At 34.5% G+C, this 16,927-nt stretch overlaps 1 protein-coding gene across 5 annotated transcripts in view; it reads left to right on the forward strand.

The window, feature by feature from the left end:
* Positions 1-16,927, forward strand: part of Atp11c (ATPase phospholipid transporting 11C) — a 254,981-nt gene that overhangs the window by 126,329 nt on the left and 111,725 nt on the right. For all 5 annotated transcript variants that reach the window (XM_023699077.1, XM_023699078.1, XM_023699075.1 and 2 more), the window contains exons 3-4: positions 3,803-3,922; positions 16,282-16,371. In XM_023699077.1, the coding sequence (XP_023554845.1) occupies positions 3,803-3,922; positions 16,282-16,371 (210 nt within the window). The remainder of the gene's footprint in view (positions 1-3,802; positions 3,923-16,281; positions 16,372-16,927) is intronic.

Below are 16,927 nucleotides of genomic sequence, written 5' to 3' on the forward strand. Positions count from 1 at the left end.
AAAAAAAAAAAAAAAAGAAAGAAAAGAAAGAAAGAAAAAAGCAATATTAAGATGATTATACTATTAAAATTATAGTATGGATGTATAAATCATAAGAGGGTGATTTTTCTTTGTTAATTTATGTATCTTAAATCTATTTTTTAATATTTGCGATACTTTTTATGTAACATGTTTTCTGCCATTAAAATAAAGACGGTACAGGCAAGTTAAAAAATGCCATTTCTAAGTATGTTAGAAGGGAATTAGTCTACCACAGGATGGACTTCTAATGAATTAAAATGCATTATGAGATGGCAGGAATCATGCACTCCCACTTGAAACTATCTTGTGTGCTATCCAAATGGAAATCTTAAAATGCTTCCTACTTGGAGTTTTTCTGTGTTGGCAAAGGCACCTATTTATTCAGAATCACAGGAACTAGCATCTCTGTTTTAACACTCTACATTGGCAGCAAGTGGAAATTTATAGTAAATTTACACATGAGTTTAGAATTGCCATTTTATGAGACCCAAACACTGTTATCATCGTTAAACAGTTTGAGGAAATTCCAGCAGAGATCGCAGGTTCATTAAATTATTTTGTGTGAAACAGGCATAGAGGAGTCATACACTTCATGCCACCACACCCCTCCTCTTCAGGCAGCTCTGAACCCAACCTGCCTGGACTAGGCTTGCCCTATTTTGAGAAATACTCAGAAGTTGATATTGTGTAGCTTCTTTCAGGCATCTAACAATGATTGCTGTCAGAATCTTTTTTTTTCTCTACTCGTATTTTCTCCTTCCCTCCCTCTCTCCCCCACCCACCACACACCCTCTAAGGCAGGATAATTTAAATCTTGTTCTCCATTTTATGAGCTAGAGGTCACTTACATCTTAATTAGAGAGATAAAATAATGTTATGCAAAATCTCTTAGTAAAACTATAAATTTAATTCTAATGTAGGGAATTAATATAAACATCATGTGCTGGAAAAGTTTCATTATGTTTTTTCCTTCCTATGTTCTTTTGTAAAGAGCTGGAAGACAATTAGTAATGGTTCATTTTTATTTTAAGTTAATCAGTAGCACTGTAATTGACAGAAGAAATCTATATTGGCAGTGCAAGAAATATCTTGCTTTATTGACCCTCTACTTCCTTTACCTCTTCTCCCTTACCAATACTTGCAGGATGACCTGAGGATTTGCATAAAAATGCCTCTTCCTTATGTACTTTATAGCAACTTGTTGCTTGTGTATAAAAGTAAACAACCATATGGATATTAAATTAAAGATTTTGAGTTATAGTACATATATAGCCTTGACATTTTCTGTATATTCAAATTGCTGCACTGTAATGATGAGGTCTCCTATGAAGACTGCAGAGCAGCCTTAACCTGCAACACTGGGCAGGAATTAGAGAGGTGAATGAACCCAAATAAACTATAAATTTAACAGGTGCATTCACTTTCAATTGAAGTTTTGCCAAATGGATATTATGGGAAATTTAGTGTTTTTATTAGTGAGCCATGTTAGACCTTGTGCAATAAATAAAGGTTGCAAATAGAGAAGAGAAGTCAGTCGTTGAAGCTGTCATTCTGGTTTCCAGGAACTGTTTAAAATTTTTGATTGCATATCATTCTTAGCATGCAAAGGACCTAGGAAAACAAATTGTTCTAATGCCCTGTCATTGGGAAGGCTGGTAGCTAAACTATATAACACAGATGATTATTGAGCTTTTCTAAATCTCCAGGGACCCTACAGATGTTCCCAACTTAGGTTGCGACAGCTTTTAAGAAGTTTTCCTCTATATTCAACTTGAATTTCATTTCTTTTTCTTTTTCTCTTTCTTTCTTTCTTTCTTTCTTTCTTTCTTTCTTTCTTTCTTTCTTTCTTTCTTTTTCTTTTTTTCTTTTTCTTTCTTTCTTTCTTTCTTTCTTTCTTTCTTTCTTTTTTTTGGCAGAACCAGGGATTGAACTCAGGTCCTTGCGCTTGCCAGGGAAGTGTTTATTCTATTGAGGCATCTTGCTGGCCCCACAACCTGAATTTCTTACAAACTTCATTCTACTTATCCTAGTTTAGTTTTGAGTGATTCTGTTCAAATTTGAAGGCAGTGCTCCACTAAATAATTATTCCATGAGGTTGAATGAAAACAATGAAGAGATTTTTATCTGTACTTTGACTTTTATTTTTAAAAGTAAACATTTTTTTTCTGTGTGCTATCTATGTGAGGCACACAAATTCAGACTGGAATACAATTAAACATGGTAGACATTTGTAAACTTTTGAAAGCTCTGAGTAGTCGTGGTTGAAATTATTTTGAGGGTGAAGATTTACATCTTTGACCTTTAAATAGATCTTGGAAAGGAAGGAAAATCTTCATGTTTGTATATTTTAGAATATTTTAGGTTGAAGAATTATCTTTAAGGATGGGAATATATAAATGGATTTGGTTTGTTATACTTTCCTTGATGTAATTATTTGCTAGTCTCAAGCACAGAGTAGTACCATCACTGGTGCCTATCTCAACTTGAAAAGAAAATGTATTATTGTACTTTAAGAGAAGAAAACAGTGAAGTTTCAGTGAAAGCAAAGGATAGATGAATAGAGCCCTAGAATCTGAGAATCTGCTTTTTAAAAATGTAAAGTGAGCATTAGAAGTATATTGTGTGAAATGAGGCTTATAGGACAGTAGGTTCTGAGAGACTGCAAAGGCAGAACTTTTCTGTGAAGCCAAAATATTATAGAGGTCTTCGTAGAATTAGTTGGTAATTCCATTAAGAGAAACATCCATCCTATTTCTGACCTGTATACTTACAAGTATAATTATTTTATGCTTAGGAGTAATTTATATTGCATTTCTAGTTCTCTAGTAAAAGGTAGTTGACAAGGTTGTCCATAGTGCACTAGTTGTATAATAGATCAGATAGTCCCAGTTCAACCTTTTCTAAGTGTGTTGCTATGAAAGTGATGGTTGTAATACATTTTGACTATGGATGAAGAAAATGATTGGCAGTAAAAATGTCATTATTTCTCTAGGATATCCTCCAAAGGGTCACTGGAATGAATTGTTAATATACTGATTAATAGGAGAAAATATATGCAAATTTATTAATATGCATAGTATTTTAGGAAGACCACAGGACTATGATTACTCTGTGAGGTCCAGATACTAATACACCCATCCTTGTACAGGAAAGAGAGACAGAGAATGTGACAATTTGAGGAATGGTAAATGATTTTAAATGAATGAATGTATTCAGTGCTTAGACAATACTTAGTAAATGATTCTCTTTGGGAACTAAAAGGACCTGCTTTTGAGGTGAACAAAGCATATGGCAGATCCTGTCCAGGAGTAACTCATTACTAAGTTCTCCTTCCTGTACATAAGAATTTAGCTAATGAAAACCCTAGGTAAGTACCAAAGCTAATTGCTTTTGTCTTTGGAGTATCCAATATAGAATACCCCAAGTCCCAGAGTAAAGCTGCTTGCAGTGTCTACTACAATATTTGCTAAGAGTCTTGAAGACAGTCAGTACACCAGGGTAACATTTTGGGGTGAATTTCCCAGAACTCCTTTAGAGGCTTTCTTTAATAAGTTTAGAATTGTACTGTTTAACCTCAGAACAGTTGGTTCCAGTAACATTTTTACTAATCTTCACTAAGTAACTAAGAGCTTAGTGGAGTTTGAATTTCCTCACAAGATTTTATCCTCTGTTATCTCTCCCCAGGTTATAGCCAGATGTGTTTAGGTAAGAATTCTAAGCTTGAAGGAAGCATGGAGAAGCATAGTGAAAAGCTAACCTTTTCTTTCATTTTCTTGATCAGTGTGCTGGAGAAGAAAAGCGAGTTGGTACACGCACAGTGTGTGTTGGCAATCGTCCACTTTCAGAAACAGAAACTTACATTGCACAAAGATTTTGTGATAACAGAATTGTCTCATCTAAGGTAAGATTTAAAAAAAAAACTTGATAGATGTTCATATGATGAGATAATGAAAATATGCTTCTGAGGTAGCCAGTGCATGTGCATACATTGTATAGTTATGAACTTATACAGATCATATATGAGTAACACTATGGCACCTCCAAAAGGCAGTTTATTTTCTTTTAAAGCCCATCACTTTGTCATCCTACTAGGTGTTAGCTGAAAGATAATTCACTGGTTTTCTGTTATGATTCACAGGATCTGTTGATTATGCATCACTTTAAACCTTAAATAGCTCAGTGCTATAGTGCTTGCCTAGAAGGCTAGAGACCTTTGACTCCATCCCTAGTGCCACACAATAAAAAAAGAAGCAAACCAAATAGGGTAGTGATTTACTTGTACAACATTTCCTGAGTTGCCCTTGAATGACTGGACTAGGATGTAAATGCTTTGCATTCTTTTAGAGGGTACCCTCCTGGTACAGCTTTCTTTTGCCACTCTTTTTTGTGCCCTTACTGATCTTCCCGATAAATTCTTGGATTATAAAGGGGTGCATTGGGCCAGGGATATAGTTCAGTGGCACAGTGTCTGCCTGCCTGGCAAGCACAAGATCCTGAGTTCAATTCCAGTATTAAAAATAAATAAAGGTCTATTTATTTTTGATTAAACATTCTGCTTCATTGACTCCTTGACATGTTTGATCTTGTAAGAAGTTGTTCACTATGGCTGTATCATCATTTGAATAGTTATCTTATTCCAGTGTAGTATAATGTTAAGAGCAGTGGCCTAGAACTTTGAACATCCGTGTTTAATTCTGGCCCAAACATTTACTGGCTATGTCACCAGAGCCCAATTAAATGCTCTGAGTCTGAATGTCCTCACTTGTGAAATGGCTAATACTTCACATGTAAAAATACATCTTACAGCTCCTAGTACCTGAGAGGAGTGTAATTCTATAAGTATACTGCTGGCTAGCCACACTAGGTGTTAGATGGCTGTTCCACTACCACCTCTTGTACCATGGAATAGATTTTGATCATTTTCCTCACTTCCTCACACAGGGTGGTAAGGCAGAGGTAAAAATGTTGGTGACATTTGGTTCACTGTGCATTTCTGAGGACCTGAACTACAAATTTAAGACCTGACTTTAGTTTAATATTTTTTTTTTATGTATTTAGTACAGGATCTATAGTGTCTCACTACACAGACTGGGCTCATAGTGATCCTCCTATTTTCAAGCCTCCCAAGTGCTGGGATGACAGGCACATGCCACCATGCCCAGTCTCAGTCATCTCAGGGTGCCCTGGGGGCAGGGATGGCACAGCACACCAGGGATTGAACCCTGTCCCTACGTCTGCCTAATCAAGTGGTTTAGTCCACTGAGTTATCTGGCCAGCACTTTAAGCCCTGACTTTACAAATAATGCATTTTAATTGTCAAACACATATTTGATTTATTCTTTGGGTAGTGATGTGGGAGAAATTATGTTTATTTGAAAGGCTTTGGTGTAAAAAGTAGACAGGTCAAGTTAAAACTGTTGCTTGAGGAGCACATCTGTAGACCTATAGAATAGCATAAGTATGTTTGGATAAAATGTCTGTTTCTTTTTAATCTGATAGGGGTTTTATCCTCAGCAAGGGGTTTACATACCTGTAACTGAGATAGTTGTCCCTTCACTTAGAAATTGTGATTTATCTATGGCATCCAACTAAGCAATCAGTAGTAGACCTTTGATTCAGAATCATAGATTCATAGAGCTGAAAGGTCCTAAATGTCATCTTACTCAGCTTGCTCTCTTGCAGATGAAGAAATTCAATGCAGAGAAATTAATGATATGCTCAACAGGCATAGTTAATGACAAAGCCAGGAGTAAATGTACTTGATAAGGCCTGGTGACTCTGGAGAAAGTACTTTTCCTGTTACAGGTTTTGGGATTTTGTTTTGCTTTATTTTGCTTGCTTGCTTTCTGTCTGTCTGTCTGTCTGTCTGTCTGTCTGTCTGTCTGTCTGTCTGTCTGTCTGTTTTTGCATCCAAGTGGAATGTAGTATAGGAAAGATGGTAAAATTATATAATGATGGTAAAGTGACTTTTCAGTGAACTAATGGCCATTGTTTTGTTGCTGTATATGTACATTTTGTTTCACATGACTCACTTTAATTCTCAAATTTTATATATTTATTAGAGCCTTTTTCCATGTTTTATCAAGCTTCAGTTTGGCTAGTAGGCAGGACAATGCAATAGGAACCAAGGCGATAACTAAAATTCTGCTTCTAAACCGTGATGAAGAATCATTTCTTCACTGATGGGTTATTTTAAATCTGAATAATATGTTTATAGTTTTTGTGATTAACTGATTTTATAAAAATTGCTGAGCAGAAAGAGGAATTGGCAACATAGTAAGCAGAAAAAATACAGTCTTAACTACCACAATCTTAACACTGTAATGAATAACTATGAGCATAGTATGCAGCATCATGGTGAAGAGCTTTACCCTTGGAGACTGAATTTAAAGTTGTTTAACCTGCATCTTAATTTTGTTACCTGTAGATAGGGATATTAATGCAATGTACCTCAAGGGATTGTGAAGCTAAAATGAAATAATACACAGAAACGTTTATCACTTTGTTTGCTTTTAGTAAACAGCTCAGTAAATAGTAGCTGTTATTTGTGTTTCTGTGATTATTATTATTAATATTGTACTGATCAGTACAATTGAATTTCTCTGATGCATTAGTTTTTGACTATGTGGTATAGTCTGTTAAAAGGAGACTTGGAGGGCTGGAGAGATAGCCCGGTGGCATGAGAGCCTGCCTGGCAAGTGCACAGTCCCGAATTTGATCCCCAGTACTGCATGTTGTGCCGGCCCTGGAACCCTGAGTGCACCATACCAGCCCCAAAACTGGGCGTGGTGGCGCATGCCTGTAATCACAGCATTGGGGAGGCTGAGACAAGAGGATCACTAATCATTACAAGTCTGAACTGCGTGGGAAGACCCTGTATCAAATTTTAAAAAAAATGACTTTGAGGTTCACTCTAGAAAAATCAACATTTTTGTAGTGGGATGCTTTTTCTCTCACATCTTTTGGCTCTTTTATTTATACCGTACACAATTTATAGAATGTTAGCTGCCTTCCAGTTCTGTAGCAAGTTCTGATTTCTTTTCTCTACATCTCACTGATAAAAATAATTTATGTTGTTTGCAGATATCATCAGTAATGTCAGTGTAATACTGGGAATAAGTGCTGTTAATGTAATAACACTGAAGACTAAAATTTTGGCCTATTTTAAATTTTATTTACTTACAAAATTAGTGTTCTTTTTCTCTCTTGAGAACACGAGTATTTTCTTTATGTGTCTTTTACAACTGTACTATTTTAATATACTCTATAGGAACCTTTGGGAATCATTAGTATTTCATAGTTGGTACAAAACTTGGAGATTTTCTTTATCAAAAAGAGCATTGATAACACTCTGCTGAGATTTGTAGGATCTTTAGCTTCTATCATGTTTCTTTCTTTCACATTTTTTTCCATAAAAATGCTGAGCCTTATCTTGAAGGCCCTTCTATGGAATTATAAGCAGTGAGTAAACTCCACCTAACACACATGGAACATAAGTTCATGCTTAAACATATCTTGGGATAGTTTCAAGCTTAAAATTGTACTGGCATTTCTCATTTAAAGTCAAAATCATCAATAGGCTTTATTAGACTTCTCTTATTCAGTCTTATCTAGCTTGTTAAAAGTATCTTTTCTTATTCAGTTTTGTTTGTTGTCTGATTTTTGCACTTAAATCAGAATTTATGGTATAAAGAGCAATGTTTAACAAATGAAAGAACATTCTGCATGACACTGTTACAGTGACTGTTAACAATACTTGAAATTGGATTTAATGCCTGCATTAAGGAGGCTTGATAATAAAATGGATATAGTAATTTAGCAGAGTGTGAACAGTTACTAGGATGAGTTGCTATATTGCCCGTTTTTATTGTCAAAGCTGTTGCTCATATATTAACAGATACAATTTTTATGCAAGATTGGAAAAATAATTGAATATTGATGCTTACTTTCTTTTTTTGTACTCATTAACTTTATTGAAAATCAGTAATGATTATGTAGCAGATTAAAAATTTTATTTTTTTCATTTTTATTTTTAAAAATTTTTAATAGACTGCAAATTGAAAATGAATTATTTACAAACATAACTGAATATAACAATAAAAACTGTCCAAAATAAAAATGAAGAAAGAGTTTACAGATCAGTCATAATAGTTCACTGTGTCAAAACCAAGAAACTTACATTCATATAATTAGAATTCTCAAAGTAGGAAGGAGTAGGCAATAACTATTTAAAAATTTAAAATTTCTGAATTTAGTTGAACTTATAATACCACATTTCCAAGAAAAATGAACCTTTTGCAAAGACATTTAAAGTGTGTAAAAAACTAGATTAATTAAAGGACTGAAAGAAAAGATCTGTCCTCTTTGAATTTTATACTTAGCAAATATACCTTTGAAAACTAAAAGTAAGATTTTCTAGTTATACAAACTTGAAATATTTTAATATCTCTAGAAGTAGCATATAGGAAATAACAAAGAGCATAATTCAAAAGGCAAGACAAGTTGCAGTATGCTCCTGGATGAACAATAAAGAGCTATCAATATGATAGTTATGCAGGACTATATAAAAATATATATAAATGAACCCTTATTTAAAGGTCATTGCAGATTTCTATGAAACAGTACCAATCTTATGTTGGATTATACACTTTTCTTTTCCATATATGTGTGTGTATGTGTGTATAAAAGACAGGGAAGAAGTAATATAAAGTCAACAGAAAATGGAAATATATTTTTTAAAGTTTCTAATACTAGGAGAAGATATCATACAATGTCTTTTAAATAAATTGTAAGTCAAAGATACAGTATAAATCTTAGAACAACAGTTAAGATTAAGCAATATTCAGAAAATTAAATGTTTCAAAACAATTGAACTAAGAAAAAGTTTTCATGATAGCAAAGAAGTACTAAGAGTAAAACATAAGATAAATACTGGAATGGCAAGTAAATGACCAGCACTTCTAACAGTTTGAGGATAGGATATCTCACAAAGTTCTAGTGTGTTGTGGACATGCATAATGACCATGACACTTACTGGTGGCTAGGTGTCACTTGTGGAACTGAGCTACAGCTATTTCTTTGAAATCTACCCTGTAGACTCAGGTGGAATCATGACTCATAGGATGGAAGAGAAGTCCATTTGTAGGGTGTGCTGATGAAAATGTTGTGCTGCTGAACACAAAAGAATAACTGAAAGACTACTATTGTATACCTCTTATTCTCCTCAGTTTGTTTGCCCTATTTGATGGGTTCTTTCCATTCTCATTCATGGAGTTGTGGTCATTTTGATCCCTGTCTAGGCTTGGCTTTGTCATCATGAAATTCTTTAGTTGTTCAGATTAAAAATTTTAGACAAATATTGAAATGTGAAACATATAAGATATAGACAGGGTGAATTTTATAAAAATGTTTCTGAAATGAATACATGAGATTAATAGAATGCACATTATAAAAAATATTTACAAAATTAAGTGACTATAACAATAAAAATTGTGTAAAATAAACATGAAGAAAGAGTTTACAGATCAGTCATATAATAGTTCTCTCTGTGCCAAAATCAAGAAACTTATATTCATATAATTAGAATTCTCAAAGTAGAAGAGAGTAGGCAATAAATATTTAAAATTTCTGAATTAAAGGGGTGGACCAAATAGCTCAGCAGATTAAAGGCCCTGCTGAGGCAGATGCAGGGGCCTGGAGGAGTTCGATCCCCTGGCCTGCCCTCCTGGCTCTGCCCCTGGGGTACATGGAGACAGCGGTTGAGCCTGGGCGTAGTGGCCCGCACCTGTAATCCCAGCACTTGGGAGGCTGTAAATAGGAGGATCAGTACGAGTCCGATCTACACAGTGAGACCCTGTATACCCTATCCTAAATAAAAAAATTAAAAAAAAAATAAAATTTCTGAATTTAGTTAAAATTATAGCACCGCATTTCCAAGGAAAATGAAACTTTTGCACAAGAAAAATGAATAAAATCATACCGAGATACACAGACCTGAAATTGTCCAAAACTAATTGTAAAGAAAATCATTAAAGCATATACATAGAAAAAAATATTAGCTATGGAAGAACAAAGTCAAATGACATCTTATTCCACATTAGAAAATAAAGCAAGTGTGTAAGAAACTAGACTCATTTATTCAAAGGACTGAAAAAAAAATCTCTCCTCATTGAATTTTATACTTAGCAAATATACCTTTGAAAACTAAAAGTAAAATATTTTCCAGTTATGCACATTCAAAATATTTTAATACCTCCAGATGTAGCATATAGAAAATAACAATGAGCATAATCCAGAAGGTAAGAGAAGTTGCTGTATGGTCCTGATAACTATCAAAATGGTAGTTATGTAAAATATAATTATATTAGACTAATCTATTTAAAAGATAATTGAAGATTTCCACAAAACAGTATCAATCATATGTCAGGTTATATACATATTGTGTGTGTGTGTGTGTGTGTGTGTGTGTGTGTGTACAAGACAAGTAACTAATATAAAGTGAATGGAAAATGGAAATACACTTTTTAAAGTTTCTAATAGTAGGAGAAAATATCATACCATGTCTTATAAGTAGATTATAAATCAAACAGTATAAATCATAAAGCAAAAATTAAAATTAAACAGTATTCAGAAAATGATAACATTAATTAATTGAAAATTAAATTAAGTATTTCAAAATAATATTCAAAAATTAAAATTAAAATTAAGAGTCTAAGAGGCCCGACTGTAGTGTATCATATGTATGAATCTGTGATCAATTCAGAGCACTCACACAGTATTTGATTAAGTTAATATATACAAAAATATCAACTAACAAAAAGTTTTCATGATAGTAAAGAATTGCTAAGAATAAAACATAACAGAAATACTGGAATGGCAAATATATGACCAGCATTTCTAACAGTTTGGGGATAGGATATCACACAAAGTTCTAGTATGTGGTGGATATAGACATTGTCCTTGACACTTACTGGTGGCCAGGTGTCACTTGTGGGACTGAGCTACTGCTATTTCCTTGATATCCACCCTGTAGACCTGGACAGCATCATGACCCATAGGGTGCAGGAGGAGTCCATTTGTTTAGTATGCTGATGGGAATATTTTGCTGCTGTATACAAAACAATAACTGGACGAGTGCTGTGGTGTACCTCTTGTTCTCCTAAGTTTGTTTGCCCTATTTGATGGGTTCTTTCCATTCTCATTCATGGAGTTGTGGTCATTTTGATCCCTGTCTAGAACATCTTTTAGTAGTTTGTGTAGAGTTGGCTTTGTTGTCATGAAATTCTTTAGTTGTTCTTTGTCATGGAAGTATTTTACTTCTCCATCAAACTTGAAAGTGAGTTTTGCAGAGTATAGCAGTCTGAGTTAGAATTTGTTTTCTTGCAAAACTTGAAGTACTTTGCTCCATGTTCCTCTTGACTTGATGATTTGTGAAGAGAAATCTGCCATTATTCTGGTGGGTTTTCCTTTAAATGTGATCTGTTTCTTTTCTCTAGCAGCTTTTAGTATACTGCTCTTATGCTGAATGTCTGGAATCTTGATTGTTTTATGTCTGGGTGTGGTTTTAATTGGGTTGATCTTATTTGGAGTTCTTTATGCTTCAGTTAACTGAATGTCAGATTGTTTCCCCATATTTGGGAAGTTTTCTGCTATTACTTTTGCCCATATTCTTTTTATATCATTTGTATTGACTTCTTTCTCATTGATGCCTATTAGTCTCACGTTGCACATCTTTGCATCATTGTGCAGATGTTGAATTATTTTTTCCTGCATCCTAGTTGTTTTTAAAAAATCTTTGCTTAAAAAGAAGAAAGATCTTTTCTTACCTTTTTATTAGCTGCAATGGTGTTTTCAAGGCCTGAAAGTCTATTTTCACTTTCATTGAGATGGTTTTACAAGCTTGTGATTCAGGTTTTAATATCCTGCATATCACTTTGAATCTGCTTCATGCATTCTATTTCTTTCCTATATTGCTCATTGAAGGATTCCATCATTTTTCTATTCTCTATTTTTTTTTAATCAGTGTCTTCTTTAGGAGCACTTAGTACTTCTTTTATTATGGTTATTATTTCTTTTTTTTGTGTGCAGGGTCTCACTACACAGCCCAGACTTGTAGTGATCCCCCTGATTTCTGCCTCCCTAGTGCTGGGATTATAGGCGTGCACCAACAGCCTGGACTCCATTGCTGGCTCAGCACGCCTGGGGGCAGGGGCATGTGGAGCCAGGAATTGAACCCTGGGTGCTGCGCTTACCTAGACAAGCGCTTAGTCTGCTGTAGTGTACCACTGGCTCTTGCCATTTCTTCTTTTACTTCAGAAATTATTTCTGATCTGATTTCCTCTATACCTTTCTGTAATTGTTTCTTTATTTCAGGCACTATATTATTTATTGGTGTGTGATTTCCAGTTTCTTCTATGCTATTGTCTCCTGCATTTGTTCTACGTGGGCTCAGGGCCTGAGAATGCATTTTGCTCCTTCTCTTTGTCATTTTGTATAGCACTGTCTTCTGACCTTTGGTGTGGAGCTCTGGTGCAGTTATTACCTTAGCACCAGGTCCTGATCTACCAAGTTCAAACTTGCCTAGGTGGGTGTGGCTTGAGTCTGGATGCTGTGCTCCACTTCCTGCTTTAGCTGTTGGAAGTGAACCCACTGTACCACTCTGGCAAGATGTTCTGCTCCTAGATCAGCTGGGTGGGTCTTGCCTCTAGCTGTCTGCAGGGAGTTCTGCCGCAGGGTTCCACACGGGGCCTGTTTGGTGGAGGAAGTTCCACTCACATGCTGGCACTCACATGCTGGGCCTGCACGCTCCCTTGAGTGAGGGCCTGGAGGGCCCTGTGCGGTCCTATTCCAGTTTTCTTTTTTTATGATTTTTAAATTCATTTTAATGAGAAAAAAAGATAAAATAGCAATGAAACAGTTTCAAAAGAGGCTAGTAGTACAGTTACAATAATTAATACATTGCATATTGTTGTCTTTGTAGTAGTTATTCAGAGGGCAAGATGCACACATATCTTGTCTAAACAATATTAGTACAAACCTTTCTTCTCAATGAACTAAGAGAAAGTAGCTATATATCTATTCTAACTATTTTTATATAAATATTTTTACAGCAAAACTGTCCTTTATTTATATCCCCCTTTTTTAAATACTTACTTTCAATAAACCTTAATTTTTTGTTTATTTGCAACTAATTTTATTCCATTGCATTCAAACTGTTGTAGTAGCTACCAAAAAAATCAATGCTCATTCTGATAGCTCTATTGGCTACTAACTTCATTACTTTCTATATCTACTGCATTTTTACACATTTCCCTTTATTCAGATACATTGGGACAATTTATGGCAGCCTTAGCTTCTCCTCTTGCATTTGTAATACTAAATTGGAAAGTTTGCTGCAAATTTCTCATTTTCTTTTTATTTTTGGGGCTGGGGATAGAGCCAAAGGCCACCTGCTCGCTCAGCAGGTGGTCTACCCCTGAGCTCTACCCCAAGCTTCCAACAAGTACAATTAAAGCAGCCTTTTGCTTTAATGAAATGCTAGACTCCTACAGCTGACAATCATGTCAGATTCCCTCCTTTGAATTTAGAAAGTTATTTAGTGAAGTTATAAGATTTTGTTTTCAAGGTAAATAGATGTTTTCAAGGTGATAGATGTTTGAGGTAGTGAACCACAACTTTTTCACAGGTTTTCACTTTTGGAGATCATGCTTTCATATCAATTATTTAGCTTGTTACATAGTAGAAGATAAATACCTTGTATACCTCTGAACTGTTGCTATTTTTCTGAAAAAGTTTTAGTAGGCATTTTCTAAATATTAGCGCTGCTTTTTAAAGTGTATATTTGTATATTGACATAATATTAAAGATCCATTTACTGATTTCTGAGGTAGAACTTATTATAAAAATGTCAGTTCTCATTATTGTATCTAAAACAAGTATTATGCATATTTTCTTCCTGTTATTAACAATGTGTTTGATTTGTGGCACCTGACCAAGCTAGAGTATACTTTTTAGATAAACAGGTTAACTGGAATAACTTAGGGTATATGAGTCTAATTCAATTTCACTTTTAATTCCAAAACACTAAAGCGTATGTTTCTCTTAGTCTGTACTCAAGTATTACATCTGTAGTATATAAAAAGGTATGAATGTCAGTTTGCCCTTCAGTTAAATTAGTAGAACAAATGACTAAGACACAAGTTTTAATTCCCTCCTTCCTTCTGTACACCTGCCCTCCTTCCCTCTGTCCATCTTTTCCTTTTTCCTTTCCTTTGGTACTGGGAATGTAATCTAGGGCCTTCCTACTGAGCTACATCTCCAACCCCTTTTATATAATTATTTTGACACAAGATTTTGCTAAGTCACTGAGTTGCTGAAACTTGCGCTCTCCTTACCAGAATCTTCCATAGTGCTTGGATTATAACATATGCCACATCTAGTTTGATTATGATTTCTTGATTGAGAAAATCTTAATTTGACCTGGATACAGTGGCACATGCCTGTAATCTTAGCATAGGAGGAGGCAGGAGGAACATGTGAGTTCAAGGCCAGCCTGTATTATATAATCTTGATGTTTTTTTGTGTGTTTACCTGTGGTAAGGGAGATTATGGTGCCTTGAGGTCTCAGTAGATCATGCTGTGATGAAGGAGAGAAGAGGGCATAATGAATAGCCTGAGTTTCCTGTTAAGTATCTAGAGTTTCTCAAGGAGCTGTACATTTAATAAGTTTAAATGGTGATGGAGCTAAGGGTGTACCTCAGTGGTGGCACACTTGCTTAACATATCTGAGATTCTGGGTTTGATGCTTGCCAGCACTGCAAAAACCAAACCAAAGCAAAACAAAACAACAGTGGCAGACTAACAGGGTTTCGAAACAGCACTTACAACTGTTCCCTTTTGATGTGTGAATCCAACCTCCTAGAGAGCACCATAACTGTCCTTTATTGTTTGAGAACAGAAAGTTAACAGTCAGAAACTCATGTTTACCTGCTAGAATTTAACTTATTTTTTTAAGGAAATTGATCTCAATTAATTGGAGCAGTTAAGTGCTGTTCAGCACTATATTGGCTTCAAAGTGACAGCCTCAATGGTTTCTGCTAGTTTTTATTTTTGATCACAAGCTGCTTTGGTATCATGAAGATTTTGGAGCTTTTTCCTAAATAATGTACATGTATGCCCAATTCTGTGCTTACTTTTGAATGGTCCTTCCCTAAAGCTCTTTCTTGGATCCTAGTTCTGAGTTGGTTGTTGGTTGCTCTGATGAATGTATTTGCCTCCATTTATCTTCATTTTCCTCAGGATTCTCTGACCTTTGAACCATAACTGTTTTTGTTGTATTTTATTTTTTCATAACTGTTTTTTAAAAAAGAGAGAATAATTATAGATTTCCATGTACTGTATTTTTTCGTTGCCTGTGACTGTGACCTTTCCATCACCTTATTAGTGGATATCTTCTAATTATGTACATAATTGGGATAGAGACCTTTCAAAAGTAAGGTCAGCTTTTTTATGTTAAAACTTTCTTGTTTCTGGTTTTCTTTACACATCTAGAAAATACAGCATCTGGTGACTTTTATATAATGCAGTGCTTGAGCTTAAGGCATCACTAAGCAAGGGCATGTGATTTGATAGTTAACCACAGAATTCTGTCCTTGTACCTTTGTGTAATTTGGCATTTAAATGTTTACCAAACTCCAGGGTGGCATGTTGTTTGTTAAAGTCAAAGCCCTGTGTGTCCCAGGATTGTGTATATACCTTCTCAGCAGTCTTGAAGATGTGAGATACTGGTAGGGAGAGAGGTGATGAAGGATCTGATAATGATCGACTCCAAAGGTTAGCAGAACAAGGAGAACTAAATTTTTGTTCATTTATGCAATACTTTACTGTCTGATCTGTACTAGGCATGATCCTAGTTGTTTTGGAAAAAGTAGTTAACAAAATAGATGAGCAACCTGCTCTTATAAGTGCTATTGAGGAAGTGTGTAAGAGGATCATATGAAAGTATGTAACAGGAAACCTATTTTAGATTGGATTAAAGTAATAAATTATGAGAGTGGATGGCCACTGCAATGCTTAGAGTGAAACTTGATTTCTGAAAAAAAAATTCCTATAAATATATGTGCATGCATATATGTGAGGCTTGGTTTTCAAAGTATTAGGTATACTGAATATTATTTTATATGATCATCTGGAGCATATTAGGCATTACTATAAAGAGCTTTCAAAGTTTTTTAATAACATTTTTTTCTTCTTCCCTTATAGTATACACTTTGGAATTTCCTTCCAAAGAATTTATTTGAACAGTTTAGAAGAATTGCAAATTTTTATTTTCTCATCATTTTCCTTGTACAGGTAAGAGTTTCATAAATAGCTGCTCAATTTAAAACTCAATTGCCTTAAAAGATGTTTCTAACCTTAAAATCACCTGAAATTAAAAACAAAGATATTGTGTAATGTGACTTTTTAAAGTAAAAATAATTACGTTTTAAGATTTGTATGATTTTTACAGATTTCTAAAACTTTTTACTACAAAGTTTGAGATCATATTCCATTGTTACTTTAAAATTTTCATCTTTGTTCATCCATGTAGGAAGTATATTGTGTACCATTCAATAACTGGTATATACCAAACCTGGAAATAGTTTAAACTAATAGTTTCACTTTGTTAAATATGATTTCCAGCCTAATTGAAAACTTAATCACTTAGCATCATGATTACCAGTTTTGTTGCCTTGAAGTGTGAATGCATAGTAGATTGATCTGATTTTTCTTGTTACTTTACTGTTTTGCATTTAAGATTTTAGACATTTTAAATTGCATTTCCCAACTTTAAGTCTCTAAGGTATGAAAACTTTTCCCTTATTGTAATTTCCCCCTGAAAATGGTACCACATTGAAGGTACAATTTT

The sequence above is a fragment of the Octodon degus genome, unplaced genomic scaffold, assembly GCF_000260255.1.
Source record: "Octodon degus isolate 3935 unplaced genomic scaffold, OctDeg1.0 scaffold00110, whole genome shotgun sequence".
Taxonomy (NCBI): Eukaryota; Metazoa; Chordata; class Mammalia; order Rodentia; family Octodontidae; genus Octodon; species Octodon degus.